The sequence below is a fragment of the Petromyzon marinus genome, chromosome 24, assembly GCF_048934315.1.
Source record: "Petromyzon marinus isolate PM22_M1 ecotype Great Lakes invasive population chromosome 24, UKy_Petmar_22M1.pri1.0, whole genome shotgun sequence".
NCBI classification, from domain to species: domain Eukaryota; kingdom Metazoa; phylum Chordata; class Hyperoartia; order Petromyzontiformes; family Petromyzontidae; genus Petromyzon; species Petromyzon marinus.
In genome coordinates this window covers 11,499,757-11,523,965 of record NC_133690.1, presented here as the reverse complement: position 1 = coordinate 11,523,965, position 24,209 = coordinate 11,499,757, and the positions used below count along the sequence as shown (strand labels likewise).

General features: G+C 46.7%; 1 protein-coding gene across 15 annotated transcripts in view; it reads left to right on the top strand.

The window, feature by feature from the left end:
- Positions 1–24,209, top strand: part of LOC116945543 (liprin-alpha-1-like) — a 273,534-nt gene that overhangs the window by 211,426 nt on the left and 37,899 nt on the right. For 10 of the 15 annotated variants that reach the window (XM_032959931.2, XM_076069404.1, XM_032959936.2 and 7 more), the window contains 8 exons: positions 2,273–2,404; positions 9,187–9,249; positions 11,256–11,341; positions 11,936–12,080; positions 15,498–15,718; positions 16,293–16,551; positions 18,226–18,255; positions 20,981–21,117. In XM_032959931.2, the coding sequence (XP_032815822.2) occupies positions 2,273–2,404; positions 9,187–9,249; positions 11,256–11,341; positions 11,936–12,080; positions 15,498–15,718; positions 16,293–16,551; positions 18,226–18,255; positions 20,981–21,117 (1,073 nt within the window). Of the gene's footprint in view, positions 1–2,272; positions 2,405–9,186; positions 9,250–11,255; positions 11,342–11,935; positions 12,081–14,167; positions 14,353–15,497; positions 15,719–16,292; positions 16,552–18,225; positions 18,256–20,980; positions 21,118–24,209 lie in introns of those variants that run through there. The other 5 variants (XM_076069408.1, XM_032959941.2, XM_076069406.1 and 2 more) reach the window with 3 other exon arrangements.

Sequence of the window (24,209 nt, the reverse complement as noted above, 5' to 3'; positions counted from 1 at the left end):
GGTGGGCCCGGGCTTAGCCTTGTGCTTCGATGGATTTTACCACCGGGATTAAGTTAATGCCTCGATGGGCTTTGCCTCGTATGATGGGGATGGTTTAGTTTTATTTTGTATGTTTTCTTTCGCCGATTCGTTTTCCTTTCCTGTACTCTGCGCGACTGTCGTGGTTTGCATTGTTTGTTGTTGTAACGTTCTTACCCGCCCCCTCCTGGACGTCCGTAGAAAAAAAAAAGAGCTTTGTAGACCATCGGATTCCTCCAGTCTAAATATTCTGATTCTGAAATTGGTCAACGGTTTGATTCCACTCGCTGCTTGGTAATTTACCTGTGGGAATAGGTCAATGTGCAGTGCAGGCGTATGGCAAGCTTTGACATAAGTCCCAAAAAATAACGATGCATCATCCGTTGATTGATGAATGTTGATTCTTAAAAAGTAAAGAGACATTGCTGCAATTACTGATTCACGCTCCTCCTGGCAGATGGGCCCTCACTAGAGGGAGCTCTCGAGAGCTCTCCTTTGCAAATTACTTTGGAAGAGTAGCCACAAATCGAGCCTGAACCTCACGATATTTATGCGTGGAATCTCACGTGTAGAAGTGTTTTTTTAGGTTTGTATATGAACTAAACTAATCATTTTATTTTACCAGGTAAGGCCCACTGAGCTGTATAGCTCTTTTTCAGAAGCGTCCTGGCCACAAATGATTGCTCAACGAATTGGCTTATGTGTTAATTTATCGCAGCTAAATGCTCTCAACTTATATTTCGAAATGTGGTGGGAAAAACGAGAGGACCCAGCGAAAAATCCAAACTACCACAGGGAGAAAACGCAATCTCCAAATATACAGGTGTCAGGGTCGGGATCAAGCCCACAACCTCCTGTATACATTTGAAAATGTTTAATAATTGTCCACCTTTGTAATTGGAATAACTCTCACCTACCTCGTAGAACGAAACAAGGAATCTCATTGGATTCTTGCGAAAGTCAAATTCACGAGCGCGCAAGTCATTTTCCGCTTTACTATAAACATTTAATACTTTTCAATATTCTTTTGTCCGATATGAGGTATGGCCACTGGTGGAACGTTGTCATCTCTGTGTAAAAAAAAAAATGCTCATTAAAATTTCGTGTGAAAATGTTTCAGTTTTTATGCTGAGGGCAAGGTCATGTGTCAGGTCACTCATAGATATTTTTAGTTGAACCAAAATAAAATTGAAGATGTATTGCTTGTCAAAAATTGCTCCGCTCGCTGAAGGCGAGAGGTAAAATTAACAAATGGACATTTTAGATCTCAGTTTATTTGCAGTCAGAAATGTCTGAAGAGTCACATGATGTTACTAATAAGCAAATCCACAAATTAAAATAGGTTCCCCAAATATTAAAATAACACATTTCCAAAGTAAAATTAGTGAATGCAAAATTCATTACTGTCAAAATATAATTCAGCTTTGTTTAAACCCGTTCTACTGGAGACAGCGCTTGATGAAGCAATATGGCATGTTTTTTACATTTAACGTTGACTCTGTGTACATCTGTAACATTTAATTCGATTTGATGTTTAATTTGTTAATCATATATTTTCTTGAAAATATACTTGTCAAAAAGTGCTTTTCGAAGCTCATTTCATTTTCCCTTTTTTACATCAGAAATTAGTATTAACTCGCAGTGCTCGGATGTAAAAACAGACCAGAAACTTCCACTTTGAGCTAAAGGCTTTTAGCAACTGCACTATATAGACCTGATTTGCACTCGCACCAACACTTTAAAATCTATGCGTTCCTCTTAATAGCCACTAGATTTTCAACTCCAGTCAATTCCAATAGATTGCATTGCCACAAGTGATTAAAAATCACTCCCAGCATCATCGCAATGGGTAGACAGCATGGGGAAAAAAAAACATTTAATCCGAGGTTGACGTAAATCCATCCGTCCACTTCAATGTTAGCCTGCTCTCCTGCGTAATAAAGTATCTCTCTCTTATTGACATTCATTATCTATTTCATTGAGTTTATTTGCATTCGACTCTCTCCCGCTTGGCTTTCAGGCCCGAACGCACGAGTGGTACTTGCGCTTGATGATTGATTATAATGCGGGGAACTGTTGGTTTTCTTGGAAGGCATTCAAAAGACACGTTGATTAAAATACATTTCCCTGTTGTCTTGTGCCGCACGCTTGCGGCCGTGTGTCCGTGCGTCCGTGCGCTCGCATGTTTTTTCGCCTGCCTGTCTCTGAGACTTGGCGTGCGTGCGTGCTTGTTGACACGCGTGCAAACGCGCAGGCTCGTCAGCGTGAGAAAATGAACGAAGAGCACAACAAGCGGCTGTCGGACACCGTGGACAAGCTGCTGTCCGAGTCCAACGAGCGGCTGCAGCTGCACCTCAAGGAGCGCATGTTGGCCCTCGAGGAGAAGGTAACGTCCACAACCACTGCGCGCGCCCGTTGGGAAACCACCCCTCCACCCACGGGGAACGTGGGGAATGGCCACCGCTGCATCGGTAGTCGCCGTAGAGAGATCAGCGTCGCCCGTGCGGACTTTTTTTTTTGTTCGCTGTCGCATACTGGAGCATGAAATTCGCTGTGAGAATCTATAGTGAGGTAGAGTAGTTCATTCTGTTGTTTTGGTGACAGATTGGGCACCGAAGGAGGTCAAAATGTACTTAAGGTCGAAGCGAAATACAGCAAAAAAACACTTCTCTCGACAACGCCCCGCAAAATACGAATGTGTGTGCGTGTCGCTGTTCACACCGGAGTGCTGTTGCTTTGCTGCCGAGAGTCCAAAATGGACACCAACATTTTCACTAAATACGTCCCTCTTCTCGGTACGAATATCTTCCTCGCTGCAGTCAATCACTTAATAAATAAATGCGTTTATATAAAACTACGTAAGTGCCTTTTGAGACCTAAAGTGTTTGCTGCAAGGGAGACCAATATACAAATCAAAAGCACTGTCAAACAATACAGAATATTGACAGGACAGAGACATAAATCAATGACAATTACAATTTTAGGCAACAAAATGAAGTTTTAGATTTTAACGTATATGTGTGTACGATGTTTCATACATTTTTCATGTTGCTGCTAATAACAGTGACTTTGGCCACACGAATGTGGGTGCCACGGTGTCGAGATGTTAACTACCTCGCCTGGTATACAGGAGGTTGTGGGTTCGATCCCGACCCGGACGCCTGCTGTATATTTGGAGTTTGTGTATCTCTCTCCCCGTGGTCGCGTGGATTGTTCTCCGGATCCTCCGGTTTTTCCCTACACATTTAAAATTGTGCGTTTAGAGTATGGGGCTGCTATACATTTCCACGTAATAAGCCACTTTGTTGAGCTATAATTTGTGATAGCCAGGTCGCTTCTGAAAAAGAGCTGTATAGCTCATTGGGCCTTACCTGGTAAAATAAAATAAATAGTTTTACAGTTTTTTTTTTATAGTTTTAATTCATTTGTTAAAAACCATGCAGCGTTTGTATCCTGCAGCTGCTTTCTTAAACTCCAGTATTAAACCGCGTGGCTTAATAACGATTCAACATTCTCACAGATGTGATTTGCCATGCAATTCACATGTGTTGTCAGCCACTCGGGCAACACTCTACCCACTCAAGAATGAACACGTGGGACACCTGAACATTTTCACACCCATTATTATATCTTTTTTAAAATGCTCCTTATTGCCGCATGCACTTGTTAATTGCAATGAACTTTTTTTTTGCACCGTGAAAACAAAACGAATTCTACCTATGCCAATTAAATCCCCTCCCCCACCCCATATACTACACGTACTGTTTAACGTACTCCGTGTGAGGTTAACCACTTAAAACATTCCCACATTTTTCTTTGACTTTACATTGTCCACGCTAATGTGATGATGGCATTTCGTGTGTGGGATGAAGACTGCCCAAGTTAAGGAATTTTGAGTGTTCTGGGTCTTTATTTGTGATTGGAGTGCACACGTGCAGTTGGGGCATCGACTAGTTTCTGTTCATTGTGGACTTGTTAATTTGAACGTGGAAGAAGCGCGTGTTAATCCGACGTGCGACAACCTTTGCGAGGTATAATAATAATAATAAGCACGTTTGCACGCACCCACAAAACTAATTTCCTTTCCTCTCACTCGCACAATTTGAACCGAGTTCATCCACGGGCAGCGTAGCCGACACGCGAGTGTCAATTTCTAATGACTCGTCGGAGCGTTGACACCTGGTTAGCGCTCCGACGCGTTGTTAACCCAGTGACCTGCGTGTTGTTACTCTGACCATGTCCACAAACATCAGTGGCGAATGATATCTGAATCAATCCCGCCCCTCTCCGCCGTTTCATCAATCCACACGGGCCGGCGTGGTGAAGTATCGTCAAACAACCCCCCTCCCCCCCCCCCGTTTACCGACACAACATTGGCAGGCTTCCATCGAGAGCAGTGGATTGACAAAGGAATTCGAATTATTTAGGTTTTTTTACACAATCAAAAAACACACAGCACATGAGAAACAGTCAAAAAAAGTTATTTCCAGACGGCTATTTTTTGGGTTCTGTTTGTAGTGTTTTAATTCCATTTATCTCCCGTATCCGGATAAACTGCCACCATGATTTGCCCGCGAGTGCATTGCGTGCGTATGTGGCAACACTTTTATTTGTGCCGTTGTTGTTGTTGTTTTTGATTCGTCAATTTGTCCCAGGTAGCCCCCACCCCCTCCCCCCCGTTGTTTGGCCGTACGCAGTTAGCTTGTTAACTGAGGCCGAGCTGAGCACGCCAGCGCGTCGCTAAGTGCCGGGAATGTTCGAAGCGTAAAACAGCGGCCCAGGAAGACGGGACGCCTCCAACCGAGGGCATAACCTGAGTGTGAGGCCGCCAGTCCTCGTGCCGCCACCGCTCGCCACTGCAGCGGCATGGGGTGTAAACATTTTTATAACGACCGCGGTGCTGCCCCCACTCATTTCCCCCTTCCACTCAAAATGTCTAAAGCCAAAATATCCGCTTTGAGAATGTATCACCTGCACCCGTAAACGCGACCAAGTCACCCCAATATCCCTCCGCTAGCTCCTAATCTGAGCTTGATTAAATAAAAAGTTTTGCACTCGCCATCTTCAAGATCCGCCGTGAACTCTCGCCCTACCCCTCTGTCTCTCTCTCCCCTCTCGGCTCGCTCTACTCCCCCTTCGCATGTCCTCGCCACCAAACGTTTCTTTTGGTCAATATCCGCTCGATGAAAGGTTGCTCTATCTCTGCCGCCCTCCTGGCACTCCAGTCTTCAAGATATCTGTACCGTTGGCTCCCTGCCCCTGTTCCCAGTCCAGTTTCAAGACTTCTTCTGCTGATAGCCCATTCTCTCTCTGTATGTATATAAAATGAAAAAACTTGCCTCCTTCCCTATCTCCGATAGCTACGTACGGTGCGAAAGAAGTTATACATACGTACATGCCCATTTGGCACTGTTCTGTCCAACGTCTTGAGTTGCCTTTGTATTAAGGCCCTGTATACATAAAATTGACACGATTATGCGTCGGAACATTTTGTCTGCTTCATGCTTTTAAGAGTGGCTCGACCCGAGATATTAAATTATTTCTACGGTTGAGGTCCCCGAGTTTGACTGCATTTGAGTGATTTACTTTGGGAGCTTGGCGGCTCACCCATTGGTTATATCACGTCGTCGAGTCAGCTTGAGGAAAGGTTCCTTGAATAGCGAGGCAGTAGCCGATGTCTGTAACCACGTACGCCGAACACCTGGATGTGTAATAGACCCCAGGTGCCCGTTTACAGGATGTAATATTCCCACTGTTTCCATGTGAAATGTGCAACGACATTTTTAAGAGGTTCGTTTCCTCAACGATTTACGTACGTTCGTGTGTTTGTTTTTTTTATCAATCCAGCCACCGGGGATGTACACTTCATCAGGCACTGTCGGCTTTTACAGGGATTGTTTCCAGTTTACGGAGTCGCGGCTAATGTTTGCAACTCGTGCAAATGGTTCTGACTCGGAGAAGCGTTCAGTCTGCCGCCACAGTGCGAGTTGCTTGAGCGCGTTTTGATTGGAAGAAGGCGTACGGCGTGGAAACGAACTTTTAGTTTTTTTAGGGTTCTCCGAGTTTTGAAGTTTGAGATGAGCAGGTGCTTCTGATAATACGGCACTTGATGGAAAGCGTCTGACATTTTGATGGTAAAAGAATTTTACGGCTGGCTGGCTGACTGGCTGTTTAGGCTAAAATACGATTTGGCTTCACCTCATTTGTATGCAATGCTCTTTTTTTTTACTTTCATGGCATGTGGGGGGGGGGGGTGATGCCCCTATAAATTATTCCTGCAGCCAGTTGGAAATTGTGCAGCAGCAGCCAACAATGGTGACGACGGCGTTGTTGTTGTAAGCGGTGCAGACGGCGTTGTTGTTGTAAGCGGTGCCGTTCCCCCGCTTCCCTTCAGCGGAATATCGTGCCACACTTTGGCAATGGTCATTTGAGTGTAACAGTTAGGTGTTCAGCATATCACGGCAAGTATAAGGTGGTTTCCATTGCTTCTTTAAAAATGCAAAAGTTAGGGTGGGTTTTTTTTTAAGTACGCGATCAAAGTATAAAACAACCGAAGTAGTTTAAATGCATTAAAAATATATATATGATAATCTGATGGGTATTTTTCCCCCACCCAAACAATGTGGACAATTTCCGCCACTTTCTCAGAACTGCAGAAGGAGATAAACACTGCCCAGAGCTCTTTAGAGGAGAGGGAAACTTTCTTGACTGATTGAAAAGCGTAATCTGTATGCTGCACGCTCTCAGCATGCTAAAGCAACCCCCATTGACCTTTATGTAATCAGGTAAGAAGACAATGATGTTGTGTTTTCTGCAAGACGAAACTCCCTAACCATAATTGTATGGCCCAGAACTCTGCTATTATCGGTCTATGAACACGCAAACATGGGATTTTGAGTCACTTAAAATCCATCCATTGTACAGAAACAATTTCAGGAAACATTATTTTAAAATAATAAAATAATGTTTTTTTCCAGGCCCTCACACAATGTCGATACAAAGAAGGGACATTGCCCAAAACGTCACCTATCCTATACTTTATTTTTTACGGCCAGCATTATTGAGAAATGTATCGAGTTATTTTATATTGTTACCCGTGTTTGTGCACCACTGCCATTGCAGCAATATCCCCAAGTAATTGTAAACTTTACACGGCAAGCAGTGGTTAAGTCCAGGTAGGAATTTCCAAATCAAGCTGGGAATCACACCGGCGATTATATGAAAACTGCTTCATTGACAAGTGCTCTTACACAAAGCTGCCTGACTCTCTAATTGTTACCCAGTTGGTGTAATTGTATTTAAATGTGAGTGCGCATGAGTTTGTTTTGGTAAACGAACATTGAATGGCCAAGCTCGTTATATAATTACTAATCAAAAATGACATCGCAGCAAGAGCAATTCCACTGGTTCCATTTAGTGCCCTGCTCTGCCAGTATTATATTAAAAGATGTTAAGATCAAAGGTTATTCTGACACGATTTCACACTTCGTGTCGAGCTTAATAACTTTTAATAAACGTGTGATATCTGATATGGGTAATGAGTCGTCTATAATAGTTGTTATTTTAATGAGCGTACAAAAAAGTACTGGTTTGGCCTTCCCATCTCCTTGAGAGTTGTACCTTAAGATGAAATTGAAGGGAATTATGTTAGAATTTTCTCGGTCTAAAAGCACGCATACAAATTATTCTCAATCCCGATACCACTACTCACCCCATCACTTTGGGGTAATTGTTACACTATTCATGAGCATGACCTTAGAAAGTTGACATCGTTAAAGTAAAGGACGCTGAAACACCATTTCATATGCAACATTTTAATGGTGAATTTAACTGCCAAAGTATATTCCCACAGACATATACACACAAAAAGGCCAAGGTCCCTCATATAGACTTTTAACAGACGAATGGGATATGTCTTGTTTGAAAGCACTGGCTCATGTTTATACACCGTACCAAGCACGCTTTTTACTCGTCAATCAACCTCGGGGAGGCCTGGCACTGATTCCGATATCACCACTGATGGGGTTAGCCGTGGCAACGTGCTTTCACTCGGATCGCGTGGTTCATCGCACATCCCGCTTGGGCACCGCGCCACCACTCCCCACTCGATGTACGCATACACGCATGCACTGTGGCCGGTGCTCATTTAAGGCTCAGTCGACCTAGAGGAAGCCCGGTACCAGATCAGATATCACAACTGGTGATATCTATTTTTCTTTTACCAGGTAAGGCCCACTGAGCTGTACAGCTGTTTTCAGAAGCGACATGACCACAAACGATAGCTCAACAAAGTGGTTTATCACGTGTAACTTTACACCAGGCAAATACTCTAAAAGCACGTTTCTAAATGTGGAGTGAAAAACCGGAGGACTCAAAGAAAAATCCAGACGACCACGCGGAGAACACGCAAACTCCCAAATATACAGGCGTCAGGGTTGGGATCGAACCCACGACCTCCTGTGTACCAGGCGAGGGAGTTAATATCTTGCCACCACGCCACCCGTAGCAGAAATCGCTCTCGCTCCGGACGCGCGCCCACCTCCCGCCATCGTTAATACATTATTGACGAGGGCAGCGGGAAATAAATCAATGCGGTGTGAAGTGCGTTCATTTTAGGTCCGTCATAGTTGGATGGGCAGCTGCAGCATCAGCAAGCGGTGAAGCTCTGTGATTGACGGCTCTGTGCGCGTTGCCCGTTGCAGCGCGTCGGTGATATCTGAACTCCACACTGTGGTTCGTGTTCATACTGTATGTTCGGTCATTGCCCTCTTATGCTATAATATAATGTTTGTTTTTTAAACATGTATTTGGAAACTGTGTACATTTAAATATGTTAATTTGTCATTCGTAAATAACTGCTGAATTGAATGACTGTTGTGGCCGCCTGGAACGCTCTTCCTTCCGATATTAGGAAGCCACTAGAGCTATAGTCACCTTTAAATCTAGATTGAAAACTCTTTTTTTTTATATATATATAACTGCTTTTTGTGTTTAGTTTGTTGTACTTTTCCCGCACCTCCGATAAGCACGGTTGGCTACATGCGGTGCGAAGGAAATTCAACATACAGACAACACGTGGTAAAAATATTAGCGCGGGAGAGGTCTCGTTGGTGAATGTGTGCAGCGAGAGCTTATTCTGTGGCGGTGTTTATCGCACGTGTGCTGCAGAATTCTCTGAACCATGAACTGGACGGCATCAGAAAACACCTGGAGGAGACGCAGCATGACAAGGTATCATTGGCACCGCACTCCCGGTTACCCCGGCGAATCTCGTGGAAACACTACCGGCGCATCTAACGCCCATAGTAGCCGCTCGGCTGACCGTTATTTGATCACTAAATAATTTAACGAGCGTGTCGCGGGTCCAGCGGTATTAGAACATGCATGCAGAAAAATCACTTTACACTGTCCCGTGCACGTAGAAAAATTACCTTACACTATCGGGGTTTTTTTAAAAATAATCTACACAAATTATAATCGGCTGTTTTCCTTTTCCTAATTTCGTTCCCAATTGTGCTCTCGGCATCATGTCACAGTGTACCAGTGACAGTCACGATTTGTGTTTGTTAAAGCGTCCTTCGTATATAGATAACTCCCATCTAAATTTTGATTTAAAGCTTTCGTGACTGCAGTAATTCATACTCTTAGCTCTTTCGGTAAAGTCACGTTGAAGGGAGACAATAAAATAATAAACTTTGACTTTACCGAAAGAGCTAAGAGTATGAACTCCCATCTACATTGGTGGGTTTTTCCTGAAAATAGTTTTATTGATCGTGGCAAGGAATAATGGAAAGTGCTCACTTGCTCGAGCGCAAGGTGAAGAAGGTAGCAGCCTGGGACCTACTTCCCGGCGAGCCTTGTTCAATTACAGCCCACGGGTGCTCGATTCTCAAACCCTTCAATTGGCCGCGGTGGCTGGAGGAAAGGTCTTTGTGTCTCCGCCCCCGCTGCCATGCCGGCACACATCTCAGACATGGCCTGGGAACGGGCCCAATGGAACGGGGGAGCCACTGGGACCGCGCGGACGGCACGGTAGGGTAGACCGCTCCAGTGCCCATACCATGGACAAACGCACCCGCACAAAGCGTAGATGTTCCATTTAGTTTGAAGGTGCACGAGCTGCACCTATTCAGACGCGGGGGTGTGAAGCTGGCAACCTCGTGCCGCTCCCCAGCTGCCGAGTGCTGATGATGACACATTGCCTGCGATCGTCCTTGTCAGCTGGCAACCCAAGGCAGACACAAGTTATGTTCAAATTAAAATTTTCACCGATGTCCAAGGCAACGTATCGACCCCACTTAACCACGCGCATGCATGCATGGCACACGCATGCCTGCTGTACAGGAGGTTTTGGGTTCGATCCCGACCCTCATGCCTATATATTTGGAGTTTGCTTGTTCCCCTCATAGTTGCATGGATTTTTCTCCAGGTCCTCCGGTTTTCCCCTCCTCATTTAGAAACATGTGTTTAGAGTATTTGGCTGCAATAAATTTCGACATGATGAGCCACTTCGTTGAGCTGTCATTTGTGGCCAGGTCGCTTCTGAAAAAAAAAGCTACATAGCTCGGTGTTCCTTACCTGGTAAAATAAAAAAAATAGTTGAATTTAAATTAAATGAACCACTGCCCCTCTATTGCTCTCTGACATAAATATAGACAAGACAAAGATCTCTTGTATAGCCTTAACAGACTCTTGGGGCAAGTGCTGTTAGCAAGCATCTATGAAGGCCAGCACGGCACACGAGAGATGGGTGGCCAGCACCACGCACGGCCACCTTTGTCTCCCTAGTGGCGATGTTTGAGGCTGAGTGGACTTAGGGGAGGCCGAGGACTCGTTCACGTTCAGATAATCGTCACTGGTACTCATTGTTTTTTTTGGTAAAGTCACGTATGTAGAAATACAATAACATTATATTAAAACAAAAAAGATCGCTTGCGTTGTGATCGAAACGTCGTGATTGTTTTTTTAAATATAATTTAATTGTATTTCTACATACGTGACTTTACCAAAAAAAAAACAATGAGTAATTTTATGCAGTCACGAAAGCTTTAATACTTTATAATCGTCACTGGTGTTTGCTGTCAGTGGGAATCCAACTCGGGTCGCCGGGTAAATCGCTGACACGCACGGCACGCACACACGCACGCGCACGCACGCACGTACACACGCACCGATCTGGGCAAACTCAGATCGCCGCGTGCAGACTCTTTTTTGACAGAAACTGCCTCCCTCCGCAGGAGCGGTTGCTCGAGGAGGTGGCGACGTTGCGGGCCGAGATGGACCAATGGAGGCTCAACCCGGGCTGCGAACCAATGCTGAGCAGGTGCGTGGCACCGGAGTAATTACCCGGCGGATGGCTCGGGGACTCGCGGCGCGCCCTCCGTGGTTGGCGCTGGCCCTCCGGTGGGAAAGTTTAAACCCAAAATTATGCTCCATTCTGCAATGCAGTGTGGGAACAAATTTGTTACGGGTGAAGTGGAGAAGCAGGTATTGTTTCTACTTGCAGCTTTTTGATGCAAGTGATTTATAGACCAGTCGACCTTCAAAAATACAACATGGAATGCCTTGGCAATTCTTCCAAGGGGTGAGCCTTTATGACTTATAGGCTCTCCAAAGTCAAATGTCTTGCGCAATGGGGCAGGTCTCTCCAGTTAACAATCCACCGTTAACTTCTCTATAGTGTTGTACTAAATTTTATCGACCTTTGTAGGGATGATGGGACTCGGGTCAACCCCCCCCCACTCCAACTCGGATTGGAACTCGCGGCCTTTTCCACGCCGAGCTGCTCACTCTGCCGCTGAGCCACCTCGCCCTGTTCCACATTGGCGAGTGAAGAGTCGCGTCACGCGACAGTGTTTGAACGCAGGGTGGACACGTGGGTGATTCTGTGTCTCGTTATTGCTGTCGTTGTTTGAAGGACGAGGCTTGGCAGTGCTCCCGACTTGGGCCTCACCATGCGATCGGCGGCGATGGAGCCCATGGATCACTACTCCAACTCGAGCCTAGTCCACCGGCGGCCGCATACCGGCAGGATCGTCGCGCTGCGTGAAGACCCGAGCAAGGTCGGGGTTCTTCACGCTCACGTCTGCGCAGGCTGTAGTGTGCGCACGTATAGAAAATGGGGGTAACGCTAGTGCAGTGATTGGCGCACCATGCGCTACAATCACCAAGTGCTGAGCTTGATTCCCGGCCACGGCTGAGCGATATCTGAACTAATCCTGGGGCCGTCCTTAGATCCACCCGACCAGTATCGTGAAGTCTGGTCAAACGACCACTAAGACTGTCGCAGTGTGAAAAGGCTTTCATCTTATGGTGGAGTGACAAAGGCCTGTAAGTTACTCTGAATATTACATTTGGTTATTTACGTGTTGTATTGTTGCTTGCGTACTGAAGAGCAAAGACTTATCGGGTAATTTTTTTTTTAATAGCCTCTACCTTACAACTGAGTGAACTCGACAAAAGTGACGGATGTACCCGGCCTCCGTAATAACTTCATAGCACTCTAGATAACTCGTTCAAATTGCTGTGCACATTTTCTGCCCAGTGATCCAATTGCCGCACACACTCACTGCCAAGCTCATTTTTGGCCTAATCACCCCCAGCACTTCTCGCCTCCACGGGAATAACAGGCTCATTTTATCCGCCGACAGGCGTCAAAACTACTCTCGGCCACATCCTTAACAGGTTCCCAGCCTAGCCACCGTGCGATTACCCGAGCTGGTCTAAATTTGGTTGCACCATTACGGGAACGCATTATTATTATTATTTTTTTACCATGAACAGCAAGCGAAGGAGGAGTACTCTCACCGTATCCAAAAACAAATTCTAAGCGCGCCTCCGTGAGAACATTTCGCCCAAGTGCATCGGCGTTGATGTGCGTGCGCACGTTTTTGTACCTGTGCGGGCAGCCCGAGGTGTGGAGTCGAAGCGGTTAAGCTCGCCGTGTTTTCAATTCCTGCAAATTCGCAATTCGAATTCTTAGCCACGCATTAAAAAAAAACAACCGGTGGCAATTGGCATCTGAACATGGCTCGGCCGTTGCCTCGTTGGTTCGTGCAATTTGTAATCCGATTTTGTAATGTATGAGGAACAGCGCTTTTATAATCCGCTGCTCGAGTAAAGGCTCCTCCCCCCGCATCTTTCAGTCACGAGTCTTGATTCCCAACCGCAGATAACACCGGTGGCGAGTGATGTTTGAACCGGTCCTGAAAACCACCTCCGACTGAACACCTCTGAGGTTTGAAGCGGATAAAAATCTGTACTTGGAATTGCGTTTTAAACGTCTGCACTGGGCCAACACAAGGTGGAAGGACTTTGGTGCCAGCTAGGCCACCTCCTTGTGCAGCATGCTTGCCCTAATATGCCACTCACTAACTCAAGCGATAAAGTGTGAATACAACAACGCCGTTGTACCGGACTCCGAAGTCCAGTTCGTTTACATTGAGCATCAAGCGCCATCGCATTCCGCCTACAATTCTGTTCGCCGCGGGTGAGTTGTCACCGTGAGTTTTTTTTTTTATAAACTTGTTTCGCAAATGGACACTGGGGCTATTTCGGAATGGGCACGGTTAAATGAAGAGTCAAACGCGAATTCAGGCAGAAAAACCTCACAATGTGGTGGACTGCAGTGGAGCTGAAAGGCCTAATTTATAGAACGGAGGCTTCGCTAAACAAGCTCCCCAAGACGCCGTCTCTGGACTTTGTTTACTTACACTGAACGAGATGTTTCGCTTTGCGTCCATCGGTCCATTGTCACAGACCTTGTGAGATCGCATACAATGTTGCGCGTTGCTGAACGTGGTTATTTGTAGCTGCGTAGTATTGTGTCTGCATTATTTATAATATCTACAAATGACTGAGAGACAGTCACGTGCCATTAATGAATTGTCATGTTAACAGTACATGAAGAGCAGTTGTTATATTTCGATTTAAAGCTTTCGTGACTGCAAGGATTCATCTTCTATGGTTCTTTCGGTAAAGTCACGTAGAATGAGAATAAAATAATAAATTAAAACAATAAAATTCTCACGACGTTTCGGCCACAACACAAGTAGCCTTCTTCAGGTGAAGGAACAAAACTGTCGGGACGACATTGAAGCTCTGTCGTCCCGACAGGTTTGTTCCTTTCACCTGAAGAAGGCTACTTGTGTTGTGGCCGAAACGTCGTGAGAATTTTATTTTATTATTTTATTCCCATTCTACGTGACTTTACCGAAAGAACCAAAGAAGAGCAGTTGTTACGTTGTCAGCAATTCAAGTGGTGGGCAAGTTGTAAACTGACCTCTTTCTTTTTTACCGAACATCATGCCCTCATGGATTGGAACATCGTGCCGTGTAAGTTACAACGAGAGTATTCAAATCAACAGTGGATTTTTTCTTTTGAACGCCGTTTGATGTAGGAATATTAATATGCTGTGATTTATTTTATTTGACTAATTTAGTTTGTCTTTACTTACATTTACTTTCCAATGCAGTACATTCTCTGGCTGTGCATTGAAGTATTTGACAACATTTTTTTTTCTATATTCCCATAGCCATGCTTTTTTGGGGGATTTTGGTACGAGCTATTTCCATCAACGTTTGATCCAATTCATACAATATTCATGTGAGCTATGCATTTATTCTGTGATTTTGACAAGTTGTTCATAACGATGTCTTCACGTTATAAATAGAGGATGAATTCGCTCGTTCGCAGCTTCGTAATTGCAGTATTTGAACGCGTTCAGCAAAATCCACAGACTGGCCCTCCTTCCCATGTTGCTGAAACGGAAATTGTTTTGCTGATCGGCTCCATTACTGGCATGGGAGACACATTTTTACAAACTGACGAAAGAAAAACATTACGGTCATCACGATGGGAATCTGGGCCACAGTGGAGTTCAACGGGTGTCCTTACTTCAGTCGACTCGCGGTTATTCAGATTAATGGGGAATAGGGCTAGCCCAGATAAAAACAAATACACAAAACATACAAAACATGCAAATTAACCGAAAACAACCTTATTTGCTGTTTACTGAAATTAGCGTTTTAACGATTCTTTAAGCAGTCCGTTAACCCGCCCGGACGTGTTTTGCGGCCACATGGACACTGATTGCGTCGAGCCACGGCGAGCGAGGAGTAGCCACTGATCAAACCTAAGTTGAAAACTCATTTCTCTAGAACAGCCTTCTGTGTTTAGTTTGTTGTCCTTCCCCCGCATCTTCGATGAGCGCTGTTGGCTACGTACGGTGCGAAAGGTAGCTCAGCGTACATACTGATCAGGAGGTGCGCAAACAAAACGCATGCAGGCAATGGACCATCCGGCCGCACGTTGGTGGACCTGACGGGCACCAGTTAACGAAAACGAGTGGGGGTGGTGGGGGGGGGGGGGGGTAAAGAAGGGGTCAATTGGGGGTAGCGTCGTTGAGCGATGCGCTCGGCGCCCCGTCGCGTGGGCCTTGACCCCGTCCCCTTTCCCCCGTGCGGCGCCGGCGCTGCAGGTGCACACCCTCAACGAGCAGGCGTGGCAGCGTGCGCAGCAGGCGAGCGTGCTGGCGAGCGTGGCGCACGCCTTTGAGAGCGACCCCGAGGGGTCGGACGAGGACGAGCAAGAGACGGTGTTCAGCGCCGCCGACCTCCTGTCGCCCGTCGGCCACTCGGACGCGCACACACTGGCGCGCCGCCTGCAGCAGCAGCTTGACGCCATCAACCAGGAGATCCGGTGAGCCCGACGGCGGCTGGCGGCGCCGCTAGCCGCCGCCGCCAGCCGCCCGCCACGTCCGTCGGGAGCCACGGGCGCAGGGGTTACCGTGCCGCGGCGACGTTGCGTTCGATCGCGGGCCGTGGCAAACGTCCGTTGGTAGCGCTTCTGGGATTCCCCCGCCCACTTCGCCAATCTGCGCCAAGGCGGTGCTGTGAAGCGCTTTCAAGGTTCGGGTTAGGGACGTCGTCATAATGACTGGAGAGAAAGGTGAGCGGGGCTTGAATAGACCGCAGCGCTAGAAGGGGGGGGATGGTGGTGGCCAGTGGGGCGATGAAATCCGCTCGTGTGCAGGACCTTCATCGGATCCTTGGGTCGTGAGACCCTGAGGGATGATGGCAGCTTGGGGGAAGCCTTCACCTGGCAGCGAATAGATCACGCGCATAACGTGTCTCACACCACCCCACGTTAACGGAAGGCCGAGTTTAACGAAGCGTTGCTGCAGTGCACCGGCCCCTTCACGTTGTCGCTGCCTGCCACGAGTTCGCTCGGTGACGGCCGTGGCCATGTGCGTGGGCGCGTCCGTGCTGAGCAGGCTGATCCAGGAGGAGAAGGAGTCGACGGAGCAGCTGGCCGAGGAGATCGAGATCCGTGTGGGCGGCAGCAGCGGCGGCGGCGGCGGCAGCAGCACCATGCCCATGCCACGGCTGCGATCGGCGCGCTCCATCCCCGGCTCGCTCACTGCCACCGCCACGCTCGCGACCAACTCGGCGCCCGTCAGCGGATACGCCACGCCCAAGCGGCTCACGCACAGCCCCGCGCATGACCCGGATCGCCACGGGGCCATGACGCTGGTAACGAGCGGCGCGTGCGGGCGGCGCGTACATTACCCCGCCGCCCCGGTTGCCCGCCCAGCACTCGTACGTAACGTGGGCCGGGCTGTTGACAAGTGAGCCAGGTCTCCGCTAGCGCTGGCTCGTAAAGAAATAGCCAAGTGACCGCATGGACCCTGTGTTCGACGTATACAGGTACAGCCCGATATTGTCGTTTCTACTGCCTTATGAGCCGTCAGCGATATTTGACCGTACGTCGTTCACCACGCTGGTCAGTGCGAGCTGGTGAAGATGGAGAGCGGTACAACGGTGGATGTTGTGCCGCACTTGCCACGATGCCTGTTGCCACCTGTCTATTGCGTGCGGTGGTCAGCCGTGCTGAAACACCGTCCGAGCTCAACCTCGAACGTGCCCCATCTCGTCAGATCTGGCGAAGGAAGGCCCCAACCTGATTGGGTCATGAATATGATCTGTTCTCCAGGTCTTTCCGAGGACCCACATGTTTATGACTAATAAATGTGATTGCCTGTCAACGCTGTTCAGGAGGAAGCCCATTGTGAAATCTGGCTCATCTGTACGGCCCATCGCACCAAATTGTCAACGGGATCTGGTGTCACTAGGCCTTCAGATGAACCTCACATTTTTTGCCAACAATAGGTCTCGTACAAGCCAGTCCTAGGGCACCAGGACTTCATGGCCACACTTGGGAAAATGTGGTTATTTTTGGAGCCAGAATCATCAACAGCGAGCCCTGTTCCCACACAAGCCATGCGTGGTGGCCTTTACTCGACTTTTACCACCTTTTTCCCATCGGCTTGAACGGGATAAAAACCCCTTCCATTCGCTGGGGATATATAACGACGATGAATCCAGCAAAATTTAGGGGCTAAACGATTGCTGAAGCCTTGCTTCATCTCCACGTGCTCTCTGCCGAGAAATAAAAACATTAATCGACCTCTCTCAATTCAGTGGTCGTGGCTTTTTATTGATCTTTGAGCTCGGAAAGAGCGCAGCGACGGTGCCAAAACGGCGTATGACCTCAAATAAATCCGTGGCCCTTTTTTTTTCTCTTTCCGACTGTCAGAGGTCACTCTGATTTTTACATGGTCACAGAATAATTGTACGTCATGACAAAACGGTTAACCAACGAACAAACAAAACCACAAATCTACACGGTGAGAAATGTGTAAAAATTGTAGCGAGCGCGCACTGCTGCGGGAGCAAGTCGTTGCTAATCCTCATTTTCAACATTGTGAGTGCGTACGTATTCACGAAACGTTTTGACTTGAACAGAAATCGGCATTTTTACCGCTGCTGGGCGCAATTACGAAAAACATATTTCAGAATTGCTCAACGGTGATTACTTGTGCAAAAAAAAAAACTTTTGGTGGCATTCATTTCCCGTTTACAATCCTGAGCTCATGATGCAAATTCTACATTTCCACGGTAGGGCCAGGTCTTTCCATATAATGATTAACCTATAATTTCCACAAATGTTTGTAGGATCCTTCACCATCACTGATTCGGTTGTGTGTGTGTGTGTGTGGTGTCTCAAAGTTTTTGATTCACGGTAAAACGCAAAGCATGTCTGTAACATTTGCCACAGTTTCGACGTCACGATTATAAACTCTAGATTTTTTCCGCACTCCTTCACTGTTGATTCTTTTTTTCTTTTATTGCTGTCGTTCCACTCAGCCTAGTGATTTAAGGAAGCATCATAGGAAGGTAACCGTGTATCCCTTTTGATGTTATGCTTTCCGTAGGCGTCACTATTATTTGCATTGTGAATTTTTATTTTTTCTTAGTTTTTTTTTTCCTGCGTTTGTGCCACGTTGTACGCTCAATGTTTGTGAAGTTTTTTGCGACGATGGGATTTGTACTGAAACGATTAATATAAATCTGCTGTTGCTGCTGCAGCCGTTGTAGCTGGAAACGATTCCCAGGTTCTTAAGTGGGATTCGGTTTCAATCGTCAGGAGAAAGATACATACTGGACGAGTTATTGCGTTAATCAGCAATAATATTCGCACCTGTTTAAAACATCTCCGTACTTGCGGTTGCATTCTTCAGTAACCATATTTGCAGGCCACTTTACAAAACGATTGTGCAAAAGTATTTCTTCCTGGTCACTGAATCGGTCTGGCATCGCTAGAATTATTATTAGGTCTGATTTGCAGCTGCTGGCCAAGCGATGAACGTATTTCGCATGCTTTGCGACTGTGAGCCAAACGTCAGTCATTTTGACTTCCAGCGCTGGTAAAGGAGCAAGTCGGATGGTTTTAAGTGGCATGGCCATGCATACTTACAGTCCCTTTGTCAATCCACCGCTGGATATAAGGGCTTTCTCACGGCGAGTGTATCCTATTTCACCGTACCTTACCACCCCTGGTCAGTGCGAGTTGGTGACGGTGTGGAACATAGGCGCGGGTGTACGGTACAGTACAACGGAATTTGCTGCACTGCCCTCTGCTACCAATGCAGCCCCCTAGCAGCTGACAATGCAGCCCCCTAGCAGCTGACAACACCTCACTATCCGAGATTTGTCCGGGCTCAGACCTGCCTAGCATCTCAGATTTGTATATCAGAGCTAAATTATTTTTGAATAAAGTATGTGAGCCTTAAAAACAATCCGGTGTTAATTGAACAATGGTTAAAACAAAATTAAATAATTTTGTCACTTTGCTCTCATAACACGAGTCTTATCGCCATGACGATTGCAATCTTGCCATTAACTCTAATAGTCTTGGTTCTTTCGGTAAAGTCACGTAGAAGGGAAACAATAAAATAATACAAATATAAAACAATTATTACAATGTATTATTTTATTGTTTCCCTTCTACGTGACTTTACCGAAAGAACCAAGAATATGAATCCCTGCAGTCACGAAAGCTTTAAATCAAAAATTAACTATAATGTTATAGTTTTTGGTACCGGAGTATTGGTTCATTGCAAGTGATCGCTAAAAAACTCACAATTTTAAACTTCGGCATCGGCAGTTGTGACAACACTGATTGTTATAATTCTCAAAAAAAACTACTGGAATACTCCTCACTTTGGATAATTTAGAATTAAGAGGTTTCCAGTCCTTGTTTTGAATCTTAAATAAATTGTAACATGTCGCAAGCTAATCACAAACATGTATAATCAGCCTATGGTAGTTCCCTTACGACAGCTTGTATGTAAATAATGCTTCCGATTTACACTTCCTCTGAATTAATCGGGTATAAAATTAAACGTTCAAATTTGTTTTTTACTAAAAATGCATCAAATTCATGGTGCATATAATGTATATTATATCATCAGCAGTGCAGAAACATTTTTAATGCATTATTTTTAATCTCTTGTTGATTTTTGTTGTTGTTTATTTTTTCAAATTATGCAGCTAATGCGTGTCGTGGGAAGTTTACTTGTGCTTTGTGTGCTTTTAGCTTTCGTGAAGGAACACAGAGGGCTTGCAATAATTGTAAAAAAAAACCACTTAATTAATTCTATCCATTTGCTGCCAAACTTTTCAACGTACGTCACATTTCGGGGACGTCTTTTCAGATGAAAAACATGTTTCAAAACTCGATATATTTTCCACTCCTCCCCCTTTCCGACGCCCACCCCCCCCCCCCCCCTCTGTGTTTCTAAATGATATGCGGAGAGCCGTTGCCGTTAGAGAAATTCACGCAATTCTTAAACGCCAGTTGCCTTCGAGCACTCCCACCAATTTTTTTCTGGAGCAGTATTCTTCCTCAATATTTTGATTGCGAGATTTCGCTTTGTAGCTCGCAAAGTGATATTTGACGAAAACGCTCAAATCAAAACACATTCGAAGTGTGCTTTCCCCGCTTTCGGCTCGTGAAATTGTAACGATCTGCGGAAAACCATTACCAGACTTTGTTCCTTTTAACGGAGTGATTCTGAGTGACGTCTTCATGTCACCGCTCTCTCTCCTGCTTGAATCGATCAAATTCGTATTTCCTTCGGAAATAAAATACCCGTGCGCTCCATAGTGGGAGATAACCAGAGAGAGAGAGAGAGAGGATGAATGGTGGTTCATGTCAGATGGAGCGTTCACGGAAGTTCTCGCCGCAGCTCAAGGTGCTTGAGTATAACGTCGATGCATCGTATCAATTAACATGACTATAACACATTTGGCGACAGTACGTCAGCATGCGATTGATAATGCTTGCATACAATTGGCTGTGCACTGCTTTCACCGAGCGCTTTGTACGGTCTTGACCGATTACGGATCTCCGAATGACGCCGAGAAGTGAGCTTTGAGACAATTGCCTTCTTTTCGCGCATTTCCTCGATCTTCTGTACCACCGTGTACTTGGTGTCCCGCCACCCAACCCATCACCACCACCCACTGACCCATCACCATCGCCACCAGCTCGGTGCGCCCACGCGAAAAACCACTCGCTGCCCCGCCTTAGCGAGCGTTCCCCTCGGCTCCTCCGCAGGCCGGTGGGTCGCGGGATGACCCGAGGGAGGACAAGGCAACGATACGGTGCGAGACGTCGCCACCGCCCAGCCCGAGGGTGGGCGCCGAGAAAGGCGCGCAGCTCACGCGCTCGGCCAGCCAGGAGGAACTCCGAGGGTACGTGTGTGTACGTGTGCGCGTGTGTGTGTGCGCGTGTGCGTGTGCACGCGTGTGCACGCGCGTGCGTCGGCCGGACGGGCGGGTCCGCTTTGTTTTGCGCTAGGGGCCGGTGGCTCAGAAGAGACGGCACCGCACGCACGTATGAAAATGTGTGTACGTTGTGGGGAGCGGCCAACACCAGTGATGATTATCTGAGCTGGTCCTGGGCCAGCCCTAGGTCGACTCAGCCTCAGTTGAGTACCTGGTGCGCGATGTGAAAAAACATTGCCACTAGGGAGACAAAGGCAGCCGGGCGTGGTGCTGGCCACCCACGCTCTGTCTCGTGTGGCGTTACGGCCTTCATAGGTGCTCGCTAACAGCACCTATCCCACCGTTGTGTTAATGTCGAACTTCTTTCGAACCGTACGTAGCTGTCCAAGGTGCGGATCCATTGGCACAACGGAGTTTCCCTCCTCCGGTTAGCACAGTTGGCTATGTACGCTGCGAAAAAAGTTCAACAATACTTACATATTTCCATGAAGGTCCTGGGTTACGGACATTAAAAGCAGGTGTCGAACAGCATAGTTGTCGAATTGTTTTAGATTATCATAATAAGTTCCGGCCCTTGTTGAATCCATTGCTGGATGAAAGCTTCCCTCTGCCCTTTTGGCAATGGGGTGGGGCTATTTGACTCTCTGGTCGATGATTAATGATGTGAATGTCACATTATACGTATTTTTGTGCTTGTAATAATGTGGTATTCTCAGAGTAAACTTGTTGTACTTTCATAAACACCACATGTTCAATTGATAAATGAAAATCAATGCAAAAAATGGCAAAGCACCAATCTTAGATAATTCTTGAGTTATGACGTGAAAAAAAATGACTAGCTTCAATGTTTACATTTTTGTAACTTTACATAATTTACAAATAAATCCCCAGTAAGGCCAGGCACTGGCCTTATTGGAAACAGTCTTGAGCCAAATGCGCCTCAGCCATCGCACAGCAGGGAGATTTGTTGACTTGGCATTCCAGCGGCAATGAATCTCACATCGTCCGCCTACCCGCTGAATCTACTACGGCTTGGGCCGCACAATTGCCAAGATGCTGATTGTGTGAAGACGCCCTGGCACCGCTGAGCAATCCTAGCTACTTGGCGTTCCATCTCTCCCAAAGTTGCGTTACGTGTCGCGGGCCTTTTATTTGTCCACTAAATAGGCTGAGGTTTTTTTGCGGATCGAGCCGAGACCACGGCACTAAATTTATGTCATTTAGCAGAACTCTTGCCACTTTTGGTGGGGGTGTCGGGGGGGTGGGTGGGGGGGGGGACCTTTTGTTGCAGGCCATGCCAAAGCTCTCGAGATAGACATCAACAGTTCTGGTTTTACGGCACACAACAAAACACACACACATTGGTTATGTTGCGGCTCCCATTTAAGATGGTGTCGTTCATCGTGATATCGCTTCACTCGCGCTGGACGGTTTCCCGTCCGGTGCTTAAATCATAACTCCACCGTCGCTTAAATCTGGATCGCCGATAGATAACGCTGTCAAAAAACGCAGGCTATTTACTCGCGGACATTAATCCACGGGCACTAAACTGTCCGCAAATTGCAGCGCAGACACTTGGGGTGTGTCATTGTGAACTGTGGGGCTTGCACAGGCAGTCGGGTGAGTGGAGTTCACCAGAGCCTCTGTCGCCTATTAAGCCAACGATGGTGGTGGTGTGCCCTGAGTTCACGCGGTGCTTTTACAAACCAATCGTATTTACGAGTCCCTCTTGCCAATCAACTGCTTGCCGAAGGCCTTGCCATGCCCCGTCAGTCAAAAGGGGCTTGTTTGACCATACTTAACGGTGCCGGTCAGTGCGGAGTCGTGAAAGAAGGGACCTAGAACTGGTTCGGATATCACTGATGTTAGCTGTGGCTGGGAATCGAACTCTGGTCGCCGAGTTCATCGCGCAGCGTGCTAACGGCTGCGCCACCGCTCGTACCCCTAATCAGTCAACCAGTCTGATGCACTGTGATGGACAGCTAAGAACAATGGTACAATGGTACAGTATATTTTTCAAGTAGTGGTACCCCAAACTTTCGCAGCTCTTAAAAATTCCCTTTTCACACCATCAATAGGTAAACTCCCCCTCCCCCCCCCTGCGCCAAACGGCAAGTCCACCCGCACGTACACCACCTCTATGCTAAGTCGGCCAATCAAATGCTAATTTTTATGCTAATTCCTTTGTCAAGGCACCTTGTTTCCTCGCACACAGCTTAAAGGTCCGCGGTCTGAGTGTGGCTGTGTTTCACTCCAGCGCTGTCCTCGAGACAGCCTGATCCCTTCACCTGATGAAGGCCGCTTGTGTTGTGGCCGAAACGTCGTGATTTTTGTTGTTTTATTTTTTACCTACGTGACTTTACCGAATAGAACCAAAGAGTATGTCGTTATTGCATTGACAAATGTGTAAATATGATCCTATACATGCATTGCAATGAGAAATAAGATGGCGCAACTTAAACATTGTCGAGCTTTCTCCTGCCTTGCTAGGATAACCGACAGTTAACTGGTATTTTGACGCTATAAGTGCACGTGCTGTGTCCGTGCCTAATTATGGATACGTAATAATACGGACATTATTTTACAGGATGTAAGCATATCAGAGCATTGCTCATATCAGAGCATTGCTCTGATATGAGCATTGCTCTGATATCAGAGCATTGCATTGCTCTGATATAAGGAAAGATGAGCACGTACTATCACGAGTGTGAAGAAGAGTGGGCTTGAGCCGGCCATGGGAATGAATGGGAGCTGATGACCAAGTCAGGTGACAGATTGGCAACTCACAACGCATCCAGAACTGCGACGACTGCAGAAGGTCCATTGCCCTAAACGCATGATGTGCATGCATAATATACGTCGACTCGTGAATACCCCACCCCCACTTTGCGCAAAAGCGCAGAAGTGCGGTCACCACATCTACGCCTCTATATAAGGAGCGAAACAGTAAGACTTCTCCACATATCTGGCTGTCGCCTGATGAAGCTAGATGTAATTACTTGCGAAACGTCGTACTCAGATTGTAAATGTTGTGGCTTAGAGCTCTCCAACACACCGGT